The sequence below is a fragment of the Oryx dammah genome, unplaced genomic scaffold (genome assembly GCF_014754425.2).
Source record: "Oryx dammah isolate SB20612 unplaced genomic scaffold, SCBI_Odam_1.1 HiC_scaffold_1, whole genome shotgun sequence".
Taxonomy (NCBI): domain Eukaryota; kingdom Metazoa; phylum Chordata; class Mammalia; order Artiodactyla; family Bovidae; genus Oryx; species Oryx dammah.
In genome coordinates, this window is record NW_024070185.1 from 96,720,713 (window position 1) to 96,748,226 (window position 27,514).

The window sequence follows — 27,514 nt, forward strand, 5'->3', positions numbered from 1 at the left end:
CCAGTCTATGAAATGAAATCCATGTACATGTTCTTTGAAAACTACTAAGCATTACACAGTCAGCTCTCCAATCATACAGAGGTTGGAAACATATTCACTTATTAAATATAAAGCATATATTTAAGAATTAAATATTAAGTATTAAATTCAGTTATTTGTTCATTATTCCCCATTAATTTAGGAATAAATGCTCCCTAGGGAGACAAAGTAGTACAGTAGTTAAGAACACGGACATATTAAATAGAATAGAATCAAATTCTGGATTTTCACAGAAGTGAACTCATAATTCCTATATCCAACTGTTTATAGTATAGTTTCGGAAACATGCCTCCTGATTTCCAACCCAAGAGCCTCAAAACACAGCAACCGAAAGTTCTGCTGTAGGATGAGCAGAGTAGACACCGTGCAGTCAGCCACAGGCTAACAGCGCATGACTCCCCATCTGTGAAAGCAAAGGTACTCTGCTCCATCACCTTCATTTCCATCTTTCCCGTGGGATTTTCCCCAGAGAAAGCGCCCCAAGCGATGTTGGGGGAATGGTTTCTAAGTCAGCTTAAGACTTGCACTCCATCATCACCTATCAGCATACATGATGTTCAGATAACTGACTTCCCCAACCAAGATGACAAACCAGGGCCCAGGTGTTGCATCTACTTCTTGTTCCATTGAGCAACAAGCACAGGGTAAGACAGTAATAGTTGGCTGAGTTTAGGACAGAGGCTGGCTGCTCCTGTTTCCAGAGGTCCAAGATAACTAAAAACAACCTACTTGTATCTTTTGTCCAGATGAGGCGTTCTAAGGGAAATTTTAAATCCATTTCCACCCACAGCTCCCAGCTTCACTGTTGAGTCTACACTTGGACTATCACCTAGGGGAAAAAAAAGCAAATATTGTCATAGTAAACTACAAACATTTTCCCTGATATTAATGACATGAGGTCCTGCATGTTAAGGGGCTTCTAGAAGGTAATCCACTTCACAAATAAAGTAATCTAGAAAACAACCACATCTCAAACTCTTTCTTAAATTTCTGCACCTTTCAGGCTGAGAATTCAAAACTTATTTGAAAACAAGGTTACCACAGCCATGCGCCAGTATAACTCATGACACAACATAGAATTCACAAATTCCAGGCTTTTCCAGCATATCAGGAAAGCAACCAGAAACAGCAGTGGACTGTGGAAGGACAACTAGATTAGAAACTGAAACACGTAAGTTGAGGTTCTCGCCCCTTTTTGCTCAAGCAAACTTCAAACCCTCCGGCATTCTGTTCCCTCGTCTATAAAACTGGAAAACCCCACCCTGACACAGTTCCTAGGAAAGCTGTGAGAGCAACTGAAAATGTGTGCAATGGCATCGAAAACTGCAAAACATGTTCAGGATATAATGAGACATGATGTTATTTCTAGAGCTGAGTACTATTCTTAAATAACTAACCCTTCAACTTCAATAAAGCAAAAGGAACTGTTCTTCTCAGCCAGAGTAGGATTGAATCCCTGCCCCCCAAAACCCTACAAGTCAATCAAACAGCACGATAATATGATATTAATTATAAACTTCAAAATTTTTGGAAGCCCTAGAGCAAAGGCAACACCAAACCATAATTTGCTTCCGTGTAGGAGGGATGTGATTCAGAACATCCTGATAACAGTTTCTGAACATACCACATTTATAAACAGAAATCTGGTTCCTGGCATCTAGGACAGCGAGGTCGTTACTCTTTTCAGGGCGTGCCGAGAACATGACCTGATTTACAGAGTGTGGGAGCTGCAGCCGGTAGGTGCACAAGGGAGGCGGAACCACACTCTGCCGGAAGACCGTCACCAGCACCCGGTCTGGGAGCGAGAGAGAAGAGGGTTAGATGCATGCATGCTCAAAATGCAAAACAAGGCTATTTTTAAAAGCAACCGTTGCTGTTTTTATAATGAATTAGCTTAAATACCAGAGAAGGCGATGGCACCCCACTCCAGTACTCTTGCCTGGAAAATCACATGGACAGAGGAGCCTGGTAGGCTGCAGTCCATGGGGTCGCTAAGAGTCGGACACGACTAAGCGACTTCATTTTCATGCATTGGAGAAGGAAATGGCTACCCACTCCAGTGCTCTTGCCTGGAGAATCCCAGGGATGGGGGAGCCTGGTGGGCTGCCATCTATGGGGTCGCACAGAGTCGGACATGACTGAAGCGACTTAGCAGCAGCAGCAGCAGCTTAAATACACTGGAGGGGAGAAAAGCAAGTATCTGGGCTCTGTCTGTATCTGGCTATTATCAGACCTTGACGATAGGCCTGGCTACCTCCAGGCCTCGAGCAGTCCCATCTCTGGGCCTGGAGAGTCAGGTGCCAGGGGCTAGGGCAAGCAGGCCAAAAGGTCAGAGTTATAGCTCTAACCCTGGGCCTGCAACCAAGCCAGACTAAACCAAAATCCTTAAAGCACTTCCCTGTGCATGGATCTGGTAACAAGGCATATCTCTTAAGTCCTCTATACAGAACATATGACTGCAAAACCAGTATCGTGACTACTACATAGAACATAAATGGCACACCAACTCACATTACAATCTTAGAAGCAAGCTTTCCTTTATGTCATCAGCAATAAATGAACTGTCTATTCAGGGGATTACGGCTTTCCTGTTTCTTCCCCCTCAGTAAACAAACACCCTCAACCTAATTAAAAAACACCAAACCCATCCTTGAACTACGTAGATGTCCATGACTTGAACTGAACATCCTGGAAAGGTATGTAATTAACGAGCATTTATCAAAAAACAAAGCAACGTAACAGAGTGCTGTGAGGGTCAAGGTAGCTCTATGTCAGGGCATGAAAACAAGGCTGACACAGCAATGCCACAAGCCTACTGCAGTCTTCCTCTTGACCCGGGGTCAGAAATGTCAATGTCTTCAAAGTCCCGACAAGTAAATATATAGAGGTCATGGTTGCAGTACAACAGGGAGTTGGGGGAGGTGGGCGGAGAGGAGAGACTACGGTTCTCAGGGGAGTACACACCTCACCGAAGGGTGTTCCCATTCAAACCAAACCAAAAGCACAAGTGAGAACAAAGCGAACAACCAGAATAATCAACTGAACAAAAATGCCCCAGTGCCAGTCAAACCACCACATCTGCAAGCCCCCAAAGCTCAGGCCCCTCACGGGCCCACAGACACTCTTCAGCTCCTTACTTCCATCGATAACAGCCACATTTGCCATGTCACTCAAATTATCTCCCGAGCTCCGGTCAGTCGTCCAGTGCCAGTCATAGCAGAGGTAATGCCAGCCTTGACAGAGAACGTGCAGCCGGTATGGGCTGACCGGGTCCCACAGCAGAGACACGATCTTGCTCTTCCCACAGGTGTCGAAGGGCAGACTTTGCTTGAGATACCAGTGATAGTTTCCAACAGTCCAGAGCTGAACTGCAGGGGAAAACGAAATGAAGGCCGTCAGAGGCAGAGGGCAAGGGGTCAGACTTCGCACCACTTGCTAGAGAGGGATGGGGAGGCACTTTTCTTTTTCAAATGACCCCTTCTGCGCAGCCTCTTCGTTAAGATAATAATATTAACAATACTTGTTAAAGCAGGACTTCCCTGAAGGCCCCGTGGCTAAGACTCTACGCTTCCAATGCAGGGAGCCTGAGTTTGATGCCTGATCAGAGAATTAGAGTCCACATGCCACAACCAAGACTTGGCAGAGTCAACCAGATAAAAATAAATATTAAAAGACCAGTGAAGTGAACATAAAAAAACTGTGAAAAGCATAGCTTTTCATGATGATAAAATGTTAAGCATCAGTAAGGCCAGAAGCACACACGTTCATTTTTGCCTCTACCTTCACACTTTATGATCATTAGGATGGAAAGCTACCAAAACAGGAGAGGGCCTTAGTGAGCTGTTTTTTCATAAAGACTTAGAAAGAAAATTTGGCCATTAGATTAAAATGCCCAACCCAAGAGCACTAGACTAGCATCATTACGTTGCATTATGCTTAAGATGTTTACTATTTTCTTCTAACTGTTTTGCATGCAGTTAAATCCATGGGAGATTATATGCAATTACCTTTTTCAACATCTCTTAAAAGAACAAGACCTAAACCTGCAGGGTGCAGGAAGCAGGAAGAAGCTGGTCAAAGAGTATAAATCTTCCGTTATAAGTCCCAGGGATCTAATGTATAGTCTGGTGACTACAGTTACTAATACAGTATTGTATACTTGAAAGTTGCTGTAAGAGTAGATTTCAGATGGCCTCACCATAACAACAACAAAAAATGATAATTCTATTAAGTGAAGATTGAGTTAATCAACCTATTGTTGTAAACATTTCACTGTATATGCATGTATCAAATCATCACATTATACCTCCTGAATGTACCAGTTACATGTCAATTAGATCTCAATAAAGCTGGGGGAAAAAAAAAACAAACACCTAATCACATCACAGCCAACTTTTATTAAACAGATGATAGCTATCAAAAATGATGGTTCATCCCCTGGTATGCGGGGATGACCCAGAGAGATGTTGTAGGGAGGGGGGGGCCGGCCGGCGGTTCCAGGTTTGGGAATGCATGTACACCCGTGGTGGATTCATATCAATGTATGGCAAAACCAATACAGAATTGTACAGTAAAATAAAAAATAAATAAATTTTAAAAAAATTAAATTAAAAAAAAAACAAAAAAAACAAAAATGATGGTTCAGTTGGTAAAGAATCTGCCTGCAATGCAGGAGGCCTGGGTTCAGTTCCTCTGTCGGGAAGATCCCCTGGAGAAGGAAATGGAACCCACTCCAGTATTCTGGCCTGGAGAATCCCATGAACAGAGGAGCCTGGCAGGCAACAGTCCATGGGGTCACAAGAGTTGGACATGACTTAGTGACTAAACCACCACCACCACCATACATAAATGAATATTTTAATTGTATTAAGGAATTTCTTTTCTTTAAGAATCTCCCTGATCACTAACTCTTAACTCAGCAATCACAGCAAATCCAACCTAGTTCTTGAACCAGGTTATTATAAATACTTCCACCGAGCTTTGGGTTAAGTTAGACCACACACTCATGTTCTGTAAGGACAGGTATTGTGGCTCTTCTTGTACTAACATTTTCCCTGTGAGCATATCACAGGAGATGAGCCATTAACACCTGGTGAATCAGCAGGTCTCAACTCTGGCTGCACCTTAAAAAAAAAATCACCTGGAAGCTCTTTTTAATAAAATTAAATATCGATGTATATTCTCCACTATAACACACTGAAAGCAACTCTGAGATGAGGTCTGGATAGCATTTTTTTCCCTAAAGTTGCAGCCAGGGTTGAGAACTATTGTGGTGAATGAATGAATCAATGAACCCCCAAATAACATTTCCGCTAAAGTTGTATCGATTAAAAACTGTGAAAGCCACTCAGAAAATAAATGAAAAGACTTATAGAAAAAAATGTTCAGCATACTGCTATTGATGATAGTGAAAAATTACAAAACTTTAAATGCCTAACAAAATAGGATTTAATAAACGGTAACATAAAGCAATATATAGCAATTTAAAATGATACACATATCTGAAATGGAAATAGTTTGAGATATACTGTAAAAGCAAGCTAGAAACCTGTAGGTATCATACCTACATATTTAACAAAAATGAGATTATAGCTATACATAAAACCTAGAAAGACAAGAAAATTTTAATAATGACTATTATTGAGTGATAGAATTATGGAAGAACTTGTTTCTTCCCATCTTTATTTTCTAATGTTTCCACATATTACATATATACTGAATACAATATTTACAATTTAAAATCTATAGAAGATTGTTACTTATATCTAACCTCATTTCTCTTTCACTTCCACAGTATTCCTTTGGCTAGCATTCTGATTTGCTACAGTAATATCATCCATGAAGAAAAAGCACTAATGACTTGGTTATCTGATACATCAACTTGGCTAGGCTATGGTGTCTAGCTGTTTGATTGAATACTAGTCAAGATGTTGCTGGGAAGGTATTCTGCAGATGCGATTATATTTTCAAATCAGCTGACTTTAAGTACAGCAGTTAGCCTCCATAATGTGGACAGATCTCATCCAAAGAGTTTATGACCTTCAGGGCAAAACCTGAGGCTTCCCAGAGAAAAACAAATTTTGCCCCAAGATTGTAACACAGAATCTTGTCCGAGTTTCCAGATTGTGGGCCTGTCTTGTCTCACAGATTCTGGACTCAAGACTGCAACATCAACTCTTCACTAATTTTCCAAACAGTCAGCCTACCCTGATTCTATTTCTCTAGGGAACCCTGCCTGATACATAACTGAAATCATCCCATGAAAAGCTCATCTCATGAAATCATCCCATGAAAATTCCATAACCAGTCCCTCATCTCCACCTCCCTGCTTAGTTGTCTTTGATCCATTACAGGACTAAGCGGAAGGGACAAAGGAAACTCCACAGCCTACTACTTTCAACTACACTCTATGGGGCAGAAGGCTGAGATATCGGTGCTGTCTTACCATAGGTTTTTAGAGATGAATTTTCTTCCCTCTGAAGTTCTTCCAGCCAAACTGCTAGCACAGTGGAATCTGCATTCCAGAAAAGGCCATTAACCTAGGAGGGAAAAAAGACCTGTCACTGGCCTTTAACTGTTTATCTCAAAATCTTTATAAGAGCTAAATTTCCTACCCTCACAAGTCAAATAATTCCACACGTGAGTCGATCCCTAGCTGTAAATTATTAACCTATGGAGTTATTAAATAAATCTGTCATCACATGTAAAGGACATTTAAAAAAAACACAGTTAAATACTTAACCAAATGCAAGGTGATATTTTTAGATAATTAGGGAAATTTGATTACAAACTAGGTATTGGATAATATTAAGAAATCACTACTAATTTTGTAAGGTGTGATAATGGAATTGTGGTTACATAACGAAAAATGTTCTTAACTGTTAGAGAAATGAATATTGACAATATGATTTCTAGAATTAAAATCCTAGGGAAGTTTTACAAAGTGTGTGTCTGTGTATGTATGTAGGCCAGAGAGTAAAGAATAGATGACAATAATTTTGCAAAATGCTGGTATATATCTGATGAAAGTAAGTAATAGGTACATGCGAGTTCATTAAACACTTCTCTCAATCTTTATTATATTTAAAATTTTTTTACATAATTAAAAATAATCATGATTTGTTTCTGATCCCCCAAAGACCCAAATGGTACACAACCTTCTTAAGGATTAAATGTTATAAATGACAAGTATCTTTACCACTGGAAGAATTATGCTTTTGTCAAAATAAACAATAAAAACTAGCAGTTCCATTTCTTTTCTGTGTTTTTATATAGTGTGAGAAAAGAATGCCATTTTTTCCTCTGCAAAACCTCCTTAAGAAAAACAACTTTTGTTCTTCACACACAAAAAAATTCAGTCATAGGTAGCCACTGCTTTTGTTATTATCTATTCCGGGGCTTCTGTTTACACACCCATATCAGATAGAAACTTTCTCTATAGCTGTGGACAGTCCTCTAAATTTGACGGTGAAAGAACTAAGGCACCTACCTTAACCTCATCTTTGAAGAAAGGAAGTGTAAACTGTCCATGGAGAAGTCCATTTTTCTCAAAAAACACAACATCCTGTTGATTGGGTTTATCTTGCGTAGATGCAATCAAACTGCCTGAGGGCCTATAAGTAAACCCAGTGTCAGAACATCCAGAAGCTCACCCAGCTGGCGAAGAACAAGATGAAACTCAAAGAAACAACTTTTTTTCCACAAAAACAAGAAGCCTCCATCCAAGGAAGTTTTAAACTCTGTATTTCCTGGCAATCAGTCACCTTAGTGTGGAACTAAATTTGCCCAGAGGAGGCAGTGCCTTCTCCTGATTTGTCCACCCAAAGATTCTATTTGCCCAAAAGCATCACAGATTTAGACTGCACTTGGCTGACTTTTGAAAAATACCAATAAACTATTTAAACCATTCCCAGTATAATGTCCAATAAAGCCACAACCTACTTCTCCTTCAATTACATGTCTTCAGTAAGTAATACTCCATGTACTCAGTAATAGTTCATGCATTCAGTAATGCTAGGGTAGGTAGTCTTAAAGACTTCTCAATCTACTGAAAATAGCTTGATCGCTGCATCTTGCTTTTATCTGTCTCTAGAATTTTAATTTAAACACATCTCTCTGCTATCATCCAATTGCCACTCAAACACTGGTGGGAAACAGATGTTTAAAACCTAGAGACCTAGGTTTTGCCTATATCAGATGCTTCTGAGACAGAAGCTATTTCTTCTATCTATAATCAGGACAGCCAAGTATGACCAGAAGGTGTGATCTGCAAAAGGGTACTGGGCCAACAGGTGAATTGGGCCCAAATCCAGCCTGCCTGTTCCTCAGCGAACAGGTTCCCTTAGTGTGGGAGCTTGTGCAGAGATTGGAAGTCCCTTTCCTAGTCTTCACCAAAGCTCTGCTGCCCCACTGAACTGTGCAGACTGCAACACTTTCTGTTTTACACAGTGGATTCCTGTAGGCCCTGCCTACAGCTACAAAATGTGTGGGCCTTGCAATGATGAGGTCTGGGAAGCTCAGAATCTACTACTCAAACCACATTCAGACTTCAGAAAACTAAGAAAGATACAGGCTTATAGTTAAATGAGAACAAGTTAAATGAGAACAAATCCTCTTGTGATTTATAAATACCTACATTCAACAGGTACCACCATTCCTAACCTCGTACTCTCTGGGGAGGAAGTTACAAGGCTCCTTCTCCTACTCACTTCCAAGCCAGAGCAGGTCCCAGTCCAGCCACGGGCTCACTGGTTGACTGTAAAGCGAACTCCCGGCTCCACACTCTGACCTTTCGAGCCCCTGTGCGGTAGAAAGAGGGGGAAGAAATGACAACAACAAAACTTGGAGCACTGTGATAAATCTGTCAAGTCAGAACTTCCAAACGTCTTCCTTCTTAATAAAAACTGTCATGGTTTTACAAAGCCAACTAGATTAATCTTGCTAAAAAGTTGTATCTAACATGTAGGAGGCTGGATCAGCCTCAAAGAACTCTTCTAATGCTTAGTTCTTTATGCATTTAGCACCTAAAGCAGCACACTGTTACATCACGTGCAATGAAAGTTAACCCTCGGAGCAAAAGGCAGAAAACTCCCTGAGCTAAGTAAGATTTTTGAAAAGTTTTATTTAACTGCAGCAATTTATTTCCATACCTGTCTCTGGACAAACAACACTAACAGCAAAAAACTGCCCATCGCCACGCCAGGTAACTTGAGGTCTGTGGTCATCCCAGGGCAAAGCAGATTCGTGCTAGAGAGAGGGAAAAACACAGATGTTACGGGGGGCCTTAAATGATCTAGAATCTAACCAGCCTCAGGCTATTAAAATTACATCTTTTATATAGGTTTAAGCTACTTGAAAATGAGTTTCACAGAATCCTCAGGAACCCTATCCTATGGGCCCTTAGACCCAAAAATCCTCAACCTAAAACAAAACAAAATCCTTTTCTGGGCATTAGAAAGTGGCCTCTAAGCACAGCAATAGAGAAAGAGCTGCAGATCTAGATATTAAAAATATTAAACTAAGGAATCTATCAGGTAACTATATTCAGAAGTAAATGTTTGTCTAAATTTGAGAGAGTAGCATGTTATTTACTGTGCAAGCTTTGCAACAGTGCACAGAAGAATGGAGAAGATGAGAGGAAGGTGGGCAAGGAACAGCCAGAGGAGATAAGCCAGCAGCCATGATGAAAACATGGATAAGCGCCTCGTTCCGCAGCACGGAAGGAAGAAAGGTTTCGACTGCCACTTGCATCTTAGTCCTGAAAGCCCTGAAGACAGAAGCCAATTCTGTGGGGCTGGGGACCAGTGACCACCTGGGCAGCCTTCATCACCTTCCAGAGAAAGCCAAGTCAGAAAGGTGCTAATGCCGCAATCGGCACAGCAGGGAATACACAGCAGCCTAACAAGATTTATTCTCAATGACACTGCCCTGCAGTGTAGAACGCAAACTTCCTCCAGTGAAGGGCTGAGACAAAGTATGAGTTACATGAAATAAGTTATGCATGGGAAATGCAAATGGCAGGCAGAGTATGATTTTCATCTATTCTAGGAGGTCAGCTCAGGCAAATTTCCTGGGTTGTACAGACAAAAATGCTTCCATTATATTCCATTCTATAGGCCCATACCCTGGGATGATCCCCAGTTCATCTCTCTCTCACCCCATATCTGATCTATTATCAATAAATCCTGTGGGCTCTATCTTCAAAATGTATCCAGAAAGAAGGAAAACATAAGAGTTTCAACCAAGAAGAGAAATCAGAAAAAAAAAATCTAATATAAACTTATGTAGGGAAAGTATAAAAACATACATGAGAATTCTCAACAGTGGATACAGGACAGCAGCTCCTTCTAGGGAGGAAGCGGAAGAATGTCAGGAAGGGATACAGAGTGTTTCATTTCTATCTGAGATGAGTTTAAAAAAAAATAAATATTGGTTATAATTATTCTCTTTGTAGGGGAAAAAAAAAACTAACTTAGCAATAAAAAAGAAAAAGAGGATCTTTCTCTTTCTCTAATGCATCTAAACAGCTTATGTCCATGACCACCCTCTACCTGTGAAACAGAGCAGGACCCTATGGTGGTCCTTGCCCCCCACCCCATCCCCGCCACCATGGCCTCAGCTTGCCTTTTGTCCATGGAAAAACTTCAGCTAAACAATAAATTCAATCAGAGAAGTGAGAAAAATGAAAAACAAAGGAAAACAGCCCAACAAGACTAAGTGGTAATAGTTTAGTCATTAAGCACAGTCAAGGACCTTTAATTCCTCAATAATTTTCTGAGCCATATCCTGTGAGCTATCTCATGGATTCTAAAACCCCCATTAGGTGAAAGAAGTTAACTACACGATGCCCAGACTGTAGCCATGACGAAAGCTGCTGCAATTCTGAGAACTGGCCTCAAAGAAACGGGAACAAACTGACCCTAGAACTGAAGATTAGAAGTTAGAAGTTAAGTTGCTCAGTCGTGTCCGACTCTTTGCAACCCCATGGACTGTAGCCCACCAGGCTCCTCCGTCCATGGGATTCTCCAGGCAAGAATCCTGGAGTGGGTTGCCATTTCCTTCTCCAGGGGATCTTCCCGACTCAGGGATCGAACCCACGTCTCCTGCATTAGAGGCAGACGCTTTAACCTCTGAGCCACCAGGAAAGCCTGTACTTAAAATAAGCAAGATGACATTGATCAGACCACGCATGACCAACTTCAGGGTGACTGTCAGAGTTGACTTTACTGTTTCTGCATGTAGTCCTGTCACTCGGCCTATAAAATATCTCGCTCAATGGTTGTTCGGGTGGGGCCGGGGGGACAGGGAATGCCAGCCTTTGGAGAGGAGCGTGCCCCCCTCCCCCTCTCAGTTGTCAGCATCAGGAATAAAGCAAACTTTCCTTTCCACCAGCCCTGTCTCTTCCCTGACTTTAGAGCAGCAAGCAGTTGGATCCCTTTCTATAACATCTGGACACCCAAGAGTTCCTGGTGGGTGGCAGAACTTCTATTTGTTCCAAACAAAGTTCTTTATCCATCAGACCAACCTTACCATTTGTATCTGAAAAGCTGCTTGCCTGCCTTCAGATCCATGGAACTGCGTCTCCTTCCTGCCCCAACCAACAGTGACGAACTTGCCTAGAGAACAATTGAGAGAGAACATGCAAGACAATCAATAAGCTAAAAAATAAAAGCTAATTGATGAAGTTGGGTCCTCTGAGACCTCTTAATAAACTGACCAGCAGTCAAGATGTTAAAAACCTATGTTCCACATTACACGCTCAGTGATTTTGAAGTCTCTGAAATACCCTTATTTTGGAGCATTACTGCCATCATATATAAATTCCCTTGATGACAGTCAGCAATCTATTGCACTTTACAAGTAAGAAGAATGAAACACAAAGAATCTATGTGATACCGCCATGGATAACAAAAGCATGAAACACAAGACGACGAGAGCTGGTACTAAAATTCCAATTTTAAATGTTCGATTCGCTAAATGTAGCCAACCTCCTCGCTAGTGATGGAGATAATAGATTATGGACTTCAACTCCTCACAGAAACCGTGATCCCCCAGGGACAGAGGCCAAAATTACATCACAGGGCTTCTGCCTCTCAGGTTGGGCTTCTTTTTAAATCATAATGCTGAGCTTACTACGTAAACCATAAAGCCAGAGTTGCTGAAGCATCCTCCAGATGTAGAGCTGCGACAGAGATGTTCTTGAGAGCATCCATCCGATTCAGGACCCAAATACCTCCTCCCTGCAAGTGACGCTGACAGTGCTAAAGCAGGGCTGCTTAGAATTTCTATCAATTACGGGCTGGCAGGACCATTTCCTGTCTGCTCTGCTTGGGCACATCCAAGTATTATATGGCTCACACCTCAGGGCATGCCCTGCTGTTGTACTCAAATAGTAGTGCCTATCCTGGTGCATGCCCCTGGGTTTCCATGCAAAAGTTTCCACAGAGAGGTAAAGGTCTGGAGGGAAGCAAAAAACCTTTCCCAGTGGGAGTTCACATAAGTGATGGACTACAGCAGAAATCAGCAAACTACAGCCTGCATCATTACAAACAAACTTGTACTGGAACACAGCCAAACCCATTTCTTTACATATTATCTTTAAGTGCTTTCCCACTACGTCAGCATAGTTGAACAGTTCCAACAGACCACATGGCCTGTAAAGATGAAAAACATTACTATCCAGCTCTTTACAGAACAAGTTAGAAGAAAAGTATCTATTCACCACTTCACACAGTGACTTTTTGTACTGACAAATGCATTTCTAACACCCAAGACCCTGACTTGTACTCCTCCTCCTTTGATATACTCTATCAGACTTATGAAGTTGGCAGGATAAACGAGAGCGCGCTTTCCCATGCAAAGCTGTGTGCTTCTTACCTCTATGACAACCTCTATGACTATCCTCAAAGCTGGATGCCCCAGAGTCCCACCCTGGACCCTAGATCCAGCACCATACCTGCTCCCTGAGCTAGTAAAACTGTAGCTTCTGCCAATGACTCCCAGTCCACAGCTCTGGCTTCTGCTGAGCACCAGCCCCTTCTAATTCACCGGCTTCATGTGGTGATCCCATATGGCCCTTAAACAAATTCAGAATGGAACTCACCACCCACCTCTTACAGACCACACTTCTCCACCTTTCCTCTCAGATACTGGCATCTTTATTTTTACAACCTGAGTTTCTGGCTACAGTCCAACTAAACTTTCTCCTTCATCGTATATACCCAAAGCCTATTCATTTCATTCTCTAAACTGGTATTTCTCAAACTGGCTAGGGCAAAAGAGGAATCAGGCACGTATATTCCAAAACTGATTCTCATAATTCCAAAAAATGCATTCCTATCTTCCCTGAGAATCAAAACTTCCCCGCATTTTTCCCCTTTTCTAGTCCCAGACCCACCTTCATCTCTTATCTGGGTTCCTGCAGCAGCCTCCTACCAAGTCACCCTGTCTCCAGCCTCCTCCCTCTCCACCAATCAACCGTGCATCATCAAAACCTTTAATGACTGATCTCCTATAATTCAATGTCTAAATTCTCTATCAAACTTAATCAAAATCTCTCCCTTTTATTTCATTCCACATCCATATCCAGTCACTAAGCAATGCTGAAGTACTCACAGTTGCCTGAATCAGCCAAGATGTGTTAAAGGCTTCTGTGAAACATCCCTGCCTTTGAAAGAACTGATTCAGTTACTTGGACCACTCTCCCACCCTCAACCCTCATCTACCCCACACCAGATAAGCCAGAGCTCAGCTCACGTTGGCCTCCTCTGGGAAGTCTTCCCTCCCCATGACTCCTTTCTTCTCCTTATGCTACCCTAATACTTGTAATGTTCTGTTATTATTGAACCAACGGGACCCCTTAAGGGAAAGCAGTTTTAGCCACAGTACCAAACACACTGCTGGGTTCACAGTACCTACTAAAACATTATTTCTGAAAAAACAAATTATTTTTGAATGAAAAAATGAGCAGCAATTTTCTAAATAATGTCTTATTTGGCTGAACAAGAAGACAGGAGGTGAGAACTCAGCAAAAGTTAAAATACCATCACCCCTATTCCTCTCCTCACTGAAGCCAGCTACCTAGTAACCTCAAGTTGGTCAGAGCTGCTTAGACTCTAGAAGCATCTCCACTTTTACTCTCTTCAACACTTCCACAGCCTAGTGCCTGTTTCACCTCAGCTAGACCCGTGCAAGAAAACACGGGTCTGGTGGTTCCCATGACCATTCAGGACTAATCAACAGGAACAGAAGTCAGCTCTCTATCCCACCTCTCTTGTATTTTCCCCCAAACTGTGTATCAGAAATGCTCTTCTTATTCCAGCCAGTATAGTTCTTTTCATCAAACCCCATGACTAAGCCCATCATGGGTTTGGGCATTAACAACCCAATCTATAAGCACAGATTCTTATTTCCCAGGTTACTGACAAAGCTAACTCTCAGACCTGAAGAGCCGCCAGAGGTATGCCTTTTAAGAGCTGGAATGAACTAAAGGAACTGGGCTATCAGACACTTAATTAAGTCAGGGTTTAAGCTTCACAGCTCTTTGGGCTTATGACCATCAGTCTGCAAGAAAAGTCACAAAATGTTTCAGACAAAGTTATACTTACTTTCACCAAAATCATCCTGGTGGATTTGCTGTTCCATGATAGGTTCAAAGTCTTTTGTCATCATAATTAGGGTCTGCTGACCTTGAAGGAGTACAAACAAGAATGATTTTGTTCTAACAAATCTGCCGTTCCATAAGTATCTACAGCACTGCAAGATACAGAGCTGGAGTGGAAGAATTTGTAATTGAAATAAGGAAGACAGAATTCATTCAAAATGTTCTGACTCTCATTAAAAAAAACAAAGTTCTGACTGGGTAAGTCAGCTGGTGCTTATTCTCAGCCGTTTCTGCATGTCAAGCTAACATAAAAGTGCACACAGCCCTTCCTCCTCCACTAACTGCAACTCTTCAGCCGCCAGGATACCTCTTTGAGTGTATAGCTCATCAGGGTGCTAGTTTACAGAATCTCAGCCGGAATGAAAAGACTTATAGGAAAACAAAAAAAAGGACTGGAAGAGCAGTTTTCAGAATCAGTTTATTTTACACAGCAACTCTTCCTCTTAAGAGTGTATTAAAATAAACATTGCTAAAAAAAAAATAAATAAATAAACATTGCTGACATTTTAAACTATAACTACAGACTTCGCAGCAACTTTTTAAAACAATGTGTTAAGAAGTAAAACTTACCTCAATTGTTTCAAGAAACGTTTTTTTGAAATCTAAGCACCCTAAAACTTAAAGTCTTTGAGCTGTCAGGAGTCATGTCTTATAAAGTCACCAGTTAGGGACTGGTGACATACTTACCTGTGGCAAGCAGCACCAGCTCTTGATCAGGACTCCAACTCATGACAGAGATACCACTGGCTACACTCCCGACACATTCCAGCTGAGAGAGACATTTTAAAACGTTAAGAGAAATATGAAAATATAAGCACCCTGATAAATGTTTATTATGACCTTAATCAAAATAATTCACAACACACCAAGGTGAAATTAAGCAGTAAACATTTGTTCAGTAACAGGTATCAAAAGACCAGGCGTGATACAGATCATGGGGACTGGATGTGATGACGGCCACTCCATTCCTCCCATTAAGGAGATAAAAGATGCCTCTAAGTAGGTGAGGGCTGTAACTGAGGTCTTCAGGAATTAAGTGGGGACTCAGACCAGAAAATCACAAATGGCCCAGGTGAGTTCAGGAAAGCCTCTCTGAGGAGGTGCTTTAAAGGGCAGAAACAGGGCTAGGAAGAAGAGACTGGGGGGAAAAATGTGGTGTTAAGGCATAAAATTATAAAAAAGAGCAGTTAAAAATCAGCTGCCACTAAAGCATAAAGTATATACATACACGGGGACGATGGGGGTGGGAGGTGAGGCAAAAAGGAATTTGGCAAACAGTGAACCGTCTGATAAGGACAAGAAGGAACACGGATTCTGTCTTACAGACACTCTGATGCCATAAATAGGGAGATCGGTACCATCTGAGGGAGACCAGCGGATTACAGGAGCTTGGTAATTAGGGAAAAACTCTACAAAATGTTTTACAAGTAAAAGCATACCTTTTAAATATGAGAAATACCAGTTTCTACTGGATGGCTTTGATGTTTCTCACCATGAACTGAGAGGAAGATCTATTATTGTATTAAATGGAACCGTTAAAAGCAAAGGTGCCAGATTTAGACTGCCAGGGTTCAAATCTCACCTGAAAACTGTTTGACCTTGGCCTAGCCTCAATTTCCTTTTCTGAAGAATGAGAAAACAACAATCTACCTCTTAAGATTATAAAGAAAAATTACAAAATTCATGTAATTTTGCATGAAAAAATACTTTAAAAAGTGCCTGGCACACTGTAAACATTTAATAAATGCCAGCTGTTATTATTATCATCCCATGATTAGTAATCTATTGTGATGCATCAATGTTAAAGAGATCACAGCTAAGGGAGTTATCAACGAAGTTTAAAAAACTATCAAGGCAAGTAAAGAAATTCAGAAACTCAGCCTTATGCTAGAGTAGAGGAGGCAAGTCATTGAAATCTATCACCTCTGATAGTCGTATAATGTGCACAAAAGGAAAATGTATCACCTTAGTACCTGTAGTTCAAGGACTCTACAGTCAGTCATCAAAGAGAGGTCTATTCAGCGTTCTTAACAGAAAACATGAGCCAACTAAACATCCCAAAGACTTCCTAAACTGAGAAATAAGGGTTACACCTCAGGATCGGACTGTAGCAAGAGGTGAGCCATACCACACAAGAATGGGTTTGAGGTTTTGTTCTAATCTGGAATGCTCTCATCATTCTAATTAATAAATACAGCAGACAAAACTGAGTTTAAGAAGAATCCTGAAACACAGCTAGAACCATGCCAACAATTTTCCGTAAAGAACTGTAAAATGCAAAGACTCTAATTTGCAAAATGCCCAAATATTATGGCTCCGGATATTTCAAACATCTATGAAAAACTAGTGACATGATTAAAAAAAAAAAAGACGTTTGAGGATGCCTGAGAGTTCCTCCTCCCTGGTCTCTTTTGTTTACCTGGTGTGTGCTGAGATTACAAAGCAGGACATCTCCAGAGGCTGTGGCCACACACACAGACTCCTGATCCAGCAAGTCCTGAATACCAATGATACAGCCACTTCCATCCTCTGGGAGAAAGCCTTCTGCCACCAGAGGAATTTCATTTTTCACCTTTCACCAAGACAAACAAGCAAATTAAGTCAATCTACTTTCAAGAACAATTCATAACATTTCTAGAAGTAAAACATTTTTTTAATATTTCTTTTATAATACAAAAGCTTTCAAAAAATTTTTTCCTAGATTAAAATCCCAACTTTCACTTGAGAAATATCACAACACTACCATCTTTAACAAAGAAAACAGTTAATATGCTTCTTTTGCCAAGCAAACATAAAACAAATACCTGGTCTCTTTGGAGATATCCAATAAAACATGAAGCTAAAAACTACGATTTTCTAAAATCTACAGTCTGGGGAAAAGGGACTAAGAATGTCATCACCTAAAATACATTAGTAGCAAAATATAATTAAGGGGAGATATCAGAATTCACCCAAATAACCTCCATCAGTAATTTACCTCTCTCTTGACTGGGTCTACCTCTACCAGTCCATGTTCTGAGCCGATAAGCACTGTCGCCTGCTCGACTCGGAGAGAGAGGCACTGTGGTTTCCCTTGAGCCTGAATATCCCTGAACTCCAGGCTCCGAAGTAACTTTAGATTCCTCATGATGAAGCAATGCCTAAAAAAAAGTACAAATACCCTTAATGAAGCTTTAATTTCTCTTGAGAAATAGAAACAGCTTTATAACAACAAATGACACTCCAGTACAAGTGAAATGATTCAGGAAGCAGAGAAGTCAGAATAACCAGAAAAAAAAAAAAAAAGATGTAATCTGAACCCACAGAGAGATAAGTGGTAGCAACCTAACCAATTGTTTAAATCTAGAGTCTACAAAGTGTGGCTGTGAAATCTGTTTTACATCCTCACTCTTTGGAAGAGGCAAGATTCTCAACTTCAGAGTCTTTTCTTCAAAAAAGATTTAACATCAGTTATTTTGCAAGGAAGCTAAGAACACAATGAATGAGAAAACATGTTACTTTTGCACATGAGGATATCTCTGTAACTTGACAGATTTACAACACTGTATAAAAATCTACATGTATACATACTTGGCAGTTGGAGAAAATACAATTACTTTAATATCACCTATTATAAACTGGCTTTTTATCTTAATTAAAAAGTTAAAATTGAAATCAAACATAGAAATAAAGAAAAGCATTTACTGCTCTGAGAAAGAAAAGACACTATGAAATTACAATAGGATCCTTCAAAACGATGAGCAACAATTGGAGGAGCTTGATACCTGACATCACTGCTTCACTTAGCTCCAGTTTTCTGGTCTGGTTTTCACCAGGGCAATAGAAAAGCTCAGAAACGAATGATCAATAGGAAACATACTTTGGTTTAGGCAAAATCAGACATGCTTTAATGCATAACATTATCTAAAAGCAGGGAGGGCGGGGGGGAAGCTTATATGCTAATATTTATATCCAGACCACTTTAAGGTTTATAAGTAGAATTCCCTAACTTATGTTAGGACTGACAATTACATAGACCACACTGACCTAATTGTCACCTTAATCCAAGGTGAATTCTCTCGTCTTGCATTTTGTACATATGACAATGAAAGAATAAACACAAGTCACTTCTTATACTACATAGCAGATTAAGCGCAGTTTGAATGAGGCAACATAAAATGTGAGTTAAGAGGAAAGCAAGACCACACATGGTAGAAGTGAGGAAGAGAATCAAGGCAGACAATGGTTTTGTAAGGTTTCACGACATATATATTTAAGAATTTCTGGGAATTATTTGAACCTGTATTCTACCATGCAAACTTTTAATTTAGATCTAATCCTGTATAGAAAGCTTGCGTTTTTTCAAATATAAAAATTATCTTTCATCTAAAGACACCACAAAGATGACCACTGACATAGATCTGAAAGGATAGGAAGATATGAGACGAGAGAATGTCTGGGCTAGAGGTGGGTAAACAAGGAACAGCAAGAGAGGAAAACAGGCGACAGGGGATGAGATGTATTTCATGCTGGTTTAGCTAATTATGCTGTTATTGTTGCCATGATAAGACCATCAAAATATCTTTCTGTAAACCTGCATTCTATTCATCAATAACCTCTGGACCCAGCATAATAATTTGGAAGGTAAAGGCACAAGGAACTGAGGACTCCCTTTTTCCTGTAACCTTGCTGTTCCAGTCAATGCCACCCCAGCAATGGACCCTCCTTCTAGGGGCCCTTGGTCCCAGTGTCTAGCACTCCCAGGACGAGCCTGGTAACAACCACCCCAGAGGTATCAGCACTTTTAACCAGACAGGTGCTCCTCCAGGTGCTTGACATCTACTAACACGGAGCTCCTCCTCTGACTTCCAGAGTTATCAATACCAGCTTTACAATCTCTCTCATCTAAGGTTAAGTCATGACAACCCCAATGGCTTCCCTTGTTTTGAGCCTCAGATCTAGCTAAGAGTTGTAACTTCTTCCATCCATTTACTTTTCAGTTATTTCACTGTTACTTTCTGCTTTTTGTTCTTCCAGGAGCTACTTAACCACTTCTTTCCATTAAATTCTGTTGAAATACAGTGTGTTTTCCGCTTTCCTGCCTAGACCCTGACAGACATAGCAAACAACCTGAGTTCTCAAATCACTGAGCTTTCAATATCACCAGCCAAGGGCAGCTCATCATTCATCCCTTCTCCCCAACCCTCCCAGCCTTAAAATGAACTTCTCTAAATTTTCACACCCATCATCTTTATTCCTTTATCTTTTCAGAAGTGTGCTACTCCTTTTCAAGACCAGGAAAGGGGAACCCTCCAAACTCCCCAGGACCTCGGCTTATCAGTCCCTTTTTTTCACATCTGCAATCTCCAACTCCCCTGCCCTCAATGACTCATCCTTTCTCAGCCTGCTAACCTGCTAAAGATCTCAAGCTTGGATCCTCTCTGAAATTCTGACAATGCCTCTATTTTCTTCCCTTGCTCCTCATCCATCCACTTCTTATCTAATTATCATGTCCATGACTATAAGTACCAAACAGATCATTAATATGCTTATTAGATCTAAATGTTTAGCCCTGACCCTCCCCAAACTGAACATTAAACTCACATTTTCAACCTTCTACTGTTATTACAAGGATTTCTCAAATGCACATCAAATGCAACTTGTTAAGTGGCTTACTATTCTCGACCAAATTAGTTTCCCCGCTGGGGACATGGCATTTCTACTTTGTTCTTCAAGTTGAAACAGTGTTTGCTTTCCTTTTGCCCACATTTTCATAGTAAACTATTCACTGCTTACTGCCCTGCCTGTCAATGCACCGTTTGAATCCTTTACATAGTACGTAACCCTACCATCGGCTACATCCAACATTGACTGAGCACTTTCTAAGTGCTAATTCTGGACAAGAAATGACTACAGTCACTGCCTCCACAGAGGTCACAGGGGAGAGGGCCACCTAGGATACCATATAACATGGAGAAGCACACGGACGACATTTCCAAGAAAAAAGTCGCAGGTGCCCGAAGGGGCTCGCAACACATCATCTGAACTTATCCGACCGGCTCTCTCTCAAGTGCACTGTTAGACTTTAATTGGTGCATTAACTGGCTCAGCTGTATTGTCCGCCCCTGCAAGGAATCCGGAGCTTGGGTAAAGTGCGCGGCTCGGGGAGCAGCAGGTCATTCCCCGCCTGCCACGCCGCGTGGAGCCCTCTGATGGCCGCGGGTGCAGCAGGTGGCAAGTCGGGCAGACAGAGAACTCAAGGCTCGAGCGCAGAGGTGGTCACGCCGCACTTCACTCTGGGGCCTGCAGCAGGCAGCGGCAGAGCGCTCGGGCAATCTCTTCATCGGGATACCCTCTGGAGGACTGGGCCCGTTTCTGTGCTCCCCACCCTCCCCACCCCACCTAGGCCGCTCGAGCGCTCACCTGCGCCGCACTCCGAGGACCCCGAGGACCTCCCCCAAAGAGCTGTGCGTCTGCCCTGCGTCGCGCACTCGCCTCTGTCCGCTACTCTTGAGCTTGCGCGGCGTGCACTCTGTCGCCGTGCCGCTCCACCCCTTCCGATAGTGGCTGAAGCGGGGCCTCGGAGATGCTAGCCGCGGGACCCTAACGAGCGAGCGACACCAGCTACTACCCTAGCCGAGCTGCGCGGGAATGATGTCACGAGGAGGAGGGGGCGTGGCCAGCCTTCTTCGGTGCCCTGCGAAGTACCGTGAGGAGCTGCGCTGGCCACCGCCCCCTACCGCTACGTCTTCCTGCCCAGCCTATTGTATTTGACCTCTGCTTTGACGTCAGATGCCTAAGCTCAATAATTGGGCTGGTAGGCGGAGCCCGCGGATCGGAGGAGCAGCGCGCGTGCGCACACCGCGTGTCTCAGGCCACTCGCCGGAAAGACGCCCTACTCCTGGGCCCGCGGGAGGAAGTGTCCGGGTCCCGGAGGGCGGGGTTTGCAGCCTTGGAGGTCGCCATGACTACCGAGCCCGAGGACCCTGAGGCCGCCTTGGATCCTGAGCCTCCGGTGCCGTCGCTTGTGGATCGTTACTTTACTCGCTGGTACAAAGCGGGTAAGTGGGGAATGATGTTCGTCTCTCCTGGGCCCCATTGGCAATATGATGACAGATCATAAGCCACGCGCACTCTCCACACAGCAGAAGGAACTGGATCTCTGTTCCCCTCTAGGCCAAGGGAATGGTATTTGCAGAGACGTGGAAAAACAGCAGGGTGCATTCTGGGGAGGGTGAGTGCAGTGCGAGTTCAGGAGGGTGGGTTACTTGGGGGAAGATGATAGTCTAAGGTGAGATCTCCGAAGGAGATAGTAACTGGCTTGCAGTCTCCTTGAGTACCTAAAGGATTTTAAGGGACTCAGTGCACCATAAAATGATTTAAACAGTAAAAGGCATTTAGATAGCAGATGCTTCCAATTGTGTTGCTGGAGAAGACTCTTGAGAGTCCTTTGGACAGCAAAATCAAACCAGCCAATCCTAAAGGAAATCAGCTCCGAATGTTCATTGGAAGGACTGATGCTGAAGCGCCAATACTTTGGCTACCTGATGCAAAGAGCCAACTCATTGGAAAAGACCCTGATGCTGGGAAAGACTGAAGGCAGGAGAAGGGGGGCGGGTGACAGAATGAGGTGGTTGGATGGCATCACCGACTCAATGGACATGAGTTTGAACAAACACCCAGAGATAGTGAAGGACAGCGAAGCCTGGTGTGCTGCAGTCCATGGAGTGGCAGAGTCAGACACAACTGAGCTACTGAACACCAAGAAAGCAAAATCTATTACTGTTCACCACTCTCTGGTGGCTCAGTGGTAAAGAATCTGCCTACGATGCAGGCAACCCCAGGTTCGATCCCTGGGTCGGGAAAATCCCCTGGAGAGGGGAATGGCAACCCACTCCAGTATTGTTGCCTGAAAAATCCCATGGACAGAAGAGCCTGGTGGGCTACAGTCCATGGGGTTGCAGAGTCGAACACGGCTGAGACACTAACATACACTTACAAGTAGGTATCCTATTGGAGAGCTTTGTGTCCCTTCAAATAAGAGTGATGGGACCATCACTGGGGACCCTCCTCCACATCCTTGCTTATGTTCATTCAGTGATAACAGGTGTAATCGTTTTTTGCAATATTGAAATATTTTATAATAGCATATGTCTTATTGGCCAAACTTTGTGTAACCAACCATCAGGTTTATCCTAGATTGAGGGACTTCCTGGAATGCATGACTTTCAGTGCTAACATCAGGACAGTCCTGGGCAAACCAGGATGAGTTACTCACTCTAAAATTGACCAGGAAAACACGGGCTACTATATTAAAAAGATGCATCACTATTCATCACTTTTTTTCCTAATAGAAATAATGAGTATAATCATTTTAAAGTGAGGATAAAATAAGATGGAGCAAAGAATTAACATCACTTTGACATTGAATGAATGATTCCATCTGGTCTAGATTTCTTTAACTTCTTTATAGGAAGCCTTTAGGTGTATCTTTTTGAGTAATGAGGGGATACCAGTGACATATGTATCTAGTCTTCACAAGTAACTATCTTTATGAACCAAAGAAAGTACCACACAGTGGCAGTAAATACTGACTCAAGAGCCACAGACTCATTCATTTCTTCTAGATGTCAAAGGAAAACCCTGTGAAGACCACTGTATACTACAGCACTCTAACCGGTAAGCAAATTGGAAATTTTAAATTATTAAAAAAAATTTTTTTTCTGGTATTGTAGCCTGGTATGGTCTTGTACTGAATATTCACTAAATTATCATCTTCCACTGTGTTGAGATGGTATTATATATATAATAGGCATTTGGTTGACAAGAATGAGTTTTTCAATGCTTACACTAAACAAGTAAACTTGATTACTCAGACATCCAAATGGAGGACCATACCCTTAGTCAGTTACTACTTCAAGTAACCAGCCTGTGCCTAACCATGGAATTGCCGGAGCCCATGGAGAGGGCCAGGGTGGAAACACAGATGTACATATAGGCATGCCTCAGTGATATCTAAACACCTTGGTACTCTACCCTTTTAGGGGAAGGAAATTCAATCCCATATTCTCCATTTTTATTATTGTATTCTTCAGTTAAGCTCCAATAGTAGCTGGGGAAAAAAAAAATGCAGGGGAGGGGTGGGTGGGGAGGGAATGATAGGTTGACTAAACAAATGTCAGCTCAGCTCTTCTTGTGCCAGTAGGAATACTATGTTATAGGAGGAAGAATTATACCATGCAATAATATACGATCAATTTTTGCTCCTCGTAGAATATGTGTCATCACACTGGCAGGATCTCATCCAGTTCTTCAAAGTGGAAAAACAATTAAAAGCATTTCTTATCAAATCAGTACAAATTGTAGCAGACTTCAGAACAAAGTCTCTGGGAAATTTAAGCGGGTATGTACCTGTTATTTCTTTACTTGAATCCTCTATTATCAGAATAATGATAGAGCCAGTCAGTCTTATAACCAGCAATATATACTCAGCATACTTCCCTGGCAGTTAGAGATGATTTTAAGAATCATCTTGAACTTTAAATTTTCAGACCAAAAAGATAAGGTATTTCAAAAGGTATATCATCTGTCATATAGGTTCTGTACCACCATCCCTACCATCCCCAGGATAAAGGATGGAGAAAGTGGGCCTTTGAAAGAACAACTCTAATACCAATATAAGAAGATATTTTGTCCCTTCAAAACAGTAACACCATTGTTACAACTGAGGAACGGAGAGGGACCTACATATGAACCCTCTGTAGATAAACTTTGATTGGATCTCAGCACTGCTCATCATTTATTCTCCTAAGGGAGGTGACAACAAAAACACTTCTTTTTGACACAGACCCAGTGGTAGAGAAACTATCTAGAATAAATCCCTAACTGCTTCTCTCAAAAGTGGGGAGTCACACTGACTAGTATTTTGAAAGAGAGTCAGCACATGCCAGAGAAGTGAAGCGTGTGCTAACAACACCTGGATACTAATAATACTGTGAGTGGTAAAGAGGCCCTAAAGAACAGTATCTAGACCTCAAATGTTCACTCAGTAAAAATTCCTGGAAGAAAAGAGCAACACGTGAGACATGCTTGCATCCATTTCCTATGATCCTTCTTGTAGGTATTTGTCAGAACCTCTCCAGATATATCCGTACAGTGGAGTACGTGAAACTAAAACCGTGCCATGACATGCAGACAGATTAATGTCAAAATTCAGTATTCACTAGTGGGAGACAGGGTAAGGAGTAAATTACTCTTAACTGCTATTTAAAACTTTTGTTTTCCACATTTTCCTTAAAGTGCATTTCAAAAAAAATTAGAACAAAGATCCCTCTTCAGAAATCCTTAGTGATTGACCCTAATAAAGAAGTCCTTTTATCTATTAAAGTTCTAATATAACAATAAGTGGGAATCTTAATGAAACTAACTTTGTATGACATTGCTGTTGTTTGCTATAATACTGGATTTTATATTGTTTATTGATAAGATTTCTCTGCCCTTTTGATATCTTTACACTTGGATATATGGAGCTTTCTCATATACAGTTAAATATAACGTTTAAGAAGATAAAATATATTATTAATATGTAACTAAACTGTTATCACATGTGTCTTTGACTGCTTTTTCCCCTAGAGCTTAGGATGTTACCTGACCCGTAGCAGGCATTTAATATATAAATGTTTGAAGAACTGAATGTGTTTTCTGTACTTCACTCATTTTTACTTAAAACACAAATTTCAGGAATATATGGTATTGTAACACTGAGGGCTGCCTCTCAAAGAAAAATGGAAATGTACATCGATTTTCTTCCCTTTTATTATCAGGGGGCACAGTTTCTCACAGAACTTGCACCTCTGTGTAAGATTTACTGCTCAGATGGAGAAGAATATACCATATCTAGGTAAGTTACTTTTGAACCACAACTTTGGAGAAATAAAGGAGGTTAATACTTTTCTTCAAAACAATTTTTTCTTTGTAACTAGCTGTGTTAGGGGACGGTTGATGGAAGTGAATGAAAACATTCTCCATAAACCATCTATTCTTCAAGAGAAGGTAAAAAGGGCTGGGGAAGGAGGAGCCCATCCAGTACTTTTTATTTGATTTTTGTATCATTCAACAGCATTAAATATTGTTTCCTTTCTAGCCATCTACCGAAGGCTACATTGCAGTTGTGTTGCCCAAATTTGAAGAAAGTAAAAGCATAACAGAAGGGTTACTGACACAAAAGGAATATGAAGAAGTTGTGGTGAAACGCCTCAAAGCCACAACAGCTGCCTCATGAGGGGCAAGGACTGAGATGGAGTGAAAGCAGCGCCGCCTCCTTGTGCTTACCTGGCCTACCAGTCCGTGCACCAAGGAAGAACCACGGGTGAGGCTGCCTTCCCACCTGGCCACCTGCAGCGAGGCCCGATCTGAAAACCTGACCAAGTTTTCCTTCTTTGTCTTACATAACAAGCCTCAATTCTATTTTGTCTTCCGCCTCCCAGATCTGACTACCCATGTACTCACCCACTCTGTTCTTCTCTTGCTTTTCTCTAACAACTGGCAAGCAAGAGATGTTTTTCTGGTTAAAAACCAACAAACAAAGCATTTTGAGGGAAAATTCACTCATCATCCTGTAGCCCATTAATAACTACTATGTTTTGACATAATTATGTTTGAATGTTACAGCATGGTAATTGTTTTTGCCTCAATTTTCCGTCATTTTGAAGCTGAGAAACAACCGGCCTTTCTTCCCCAGTCTGCCTCAGTGTGACACCACCGAAACGTCTGGTCTCACTTAGGTTGCCAAGAAGAGGCAAGGGTGTAGTTTGCCTTCTCTGTTCCTACAGGTTGGCCTTCAGCTCTGAACAATGTAGCACTGGCTTCTTAATGGGGGACACATGAAAAGGCCTGAAAGGGGCTTTGCTAACATGGAAGTATTACCATGTGCTGTTACATAACACGTGTATTTATAGTCACTCAATCTCACACTTCAGTTACAGGATAACCAGTGAACAAGTTATTATAATTCAAAGACACAGATGCCTTTGAACAGAAAAAAAGCTTTCATATTTAAAGAAACAAAAATCTATGAATTTATGGTTTAAGATTATATATTTACAATGAATTTCAAATAAAAGGGCTTTTTAAATTGTTATTTTTCCTTAAGGGCTGCAATGCATACAAACATACAAATATTTGTTTTTAAATAAAAGTTATCATTGATGTGTAAATTCTTTTGGACTTCCATCATCTTTTGCTGTTCAAGTTGTAAGTTATCCCTTTCCCACCCCCACTTGCACTCTGAACTAGACATGAAACAATGGACTGGTTCAAAATTGGGAAAGGAGTACCTCAAGGCTGTATATTGTCACTCTCCTTATTTAACTTCTATGCAGAGTACATCATGAGAAACGCTGGGCTGGATGAAACTCAAGCTGGAAGCCAGATTGCCGGGAGAAATATCAATAACCTCAGATATGCAGGTGACACCACCCTTATGGCAGAAAGTGAAGAACTAAAAAGCCTCTTGATGAAGGTGAAAGAGGAGAGTGAAAAAGTTGGCTTAAAACTCAGCATTCAAAAAACAAAGATGGCATCCGGTCCCATCACTTTGTGGCAAATAGATGGTGAAAAAATGGAACAGTGACAAAGTCTTTCTTCTCTTGGGCTCCAAAATCATTGTGGACAGTGACTCCAGCCATGAAATTAAAAGACACTTGCTCCTTGGAAGAAAAACTATGACAAATCTAGACAGCATATTAAAAAGCTGAGACATCACTTTGCTGTCCAAGGTCCTCGTATAATCAAAGCTATGGTTTTTCCAGTAGTCACGTACGGATGTGAGAGTTG

At 41.5% G+C, this 27,514-nt stretch overlaps 2 protein-coding genes across 4 annotated transcripts in view; one reads left to right on the top strand and one right to left on the bottom strand.

Moving 5' to 3' along the window:
* Positions 1-21,347, bottom strand: part of ELP1 (elongator acetyltransferase complex subunit 1) — a 58,551-nt gene extending 37,204 nt beyond the window's left edge. The window contains exons 1-13 of one of the 2 annotated variants that reach the window (XM_040237309.1): positions 21,104-21,343; positions 17,679-17,841; positions 17,121-17,273; positions 15,389-15,470; positions 14,646-14,726; positions 11,569-11,654; positions 9,189-9,285; positions 8,748-8,838; positions 7,529-7,652; positions 6,485-6,578; positions 3,177-3,407; positions 1,664-1,834; positions 769-868 (exon numbers count right to left, since the gene is read on the bottom strand). In XM_040237309.1, the coding sequence (XP_040093243.1) occupies positions 769-868; positions 1,664-1,834; positions 3,177-3,407; positions 6,485-6,578; positions 7,529-7,652; positions 8,748-8,838; positions 9,189-9,285; positions 11,569-11,654; positions 14,646-14,726; positions 15,389-15,470; positions 17,121-17,273; positions 17,679-17,828 (1,460 nt within the window). In that variant the 5' untranslated portion in view covers positions 17,829-17,841; positions 21,104-21,343. Of the gene's footprint in view, positions 1-768; positions 869-1,663; positions 1,835-3,176; positions 3,408-6,484; positions 6,579-7,528; positions 7,653-8,747; positions 8,839-9,188; positions 9,286-11,568; positions 11,655-14,645; positions 14,727-15,388; positions 15,471-17,120; positions 17,274-17,678; positions 17,842-21,103 lie in introns of both variants that reach the window. The other variant, XM_040237312.1, reaches the window with a different exon arrangement.
* Positions 21,348-21,549: 202 nt separating this feature from the next.
* On the top strand, positions 21,550-26,898 carry ABITRAM (actin binding transcription modulator). Of its 2 annotated transcripts, none has more exons than XM_040237335.1 (6): positions 21,550-21,741; positions 23,308-23,359; positions 23,954-24,083; positions 25,504-25,580; positions 25,663-25,732; positions 25,824-26,898. In XM_040237335.1, exons 1-6 carry the CDS (start codon positions 21,645-21,647, stop codon positions 25,959-25,961), a joined length of 564 nt encoding a protein of 187 aa, XP_040093269.1. In that variant the 5' UTR covers positions 21,550-21,644; the 3' UTR covers positions 25,962-26,898. The 2 variants fall into 2 exon arrangements, with proteins under 2 accessions (XP_040093269.1, XP_040093276.1); XM_040237342.1 differs by having other exon boundaries at positions 21,652-21,741; positions 23,289-23,359; positions 23,902-24,083; positions 25,824-26,716.
* The last annotated feature ends 616 nt before the right edge of the window (positions 26,899-27,514 follow it).

Excerpts from the sequence above, each read along its gene's own strand:
- ABITRAM (XM_040237335.1), top strand. The coding sequence starts at position 21,645 with ATGACTACCGAGCCCGAGGACCCTGAGGCCGCCTTGGATCCTGAGCCT. Across the intron at positions 23,360-23,953 it reads ATACTACAGCACTCTAACCG|AATATGTGTCATCACACTGG; the intron begins GTAAGCAAATTG and ends TGCTCCTCGTAG. Across the intron at positions 25,581-25,662 it reads GAAGAATATACCATATCTAG|CTGTGTTAGGGGACGGTTGA; the intron begins GTAAGTTACTTT and ends CTTTGTAACTAG.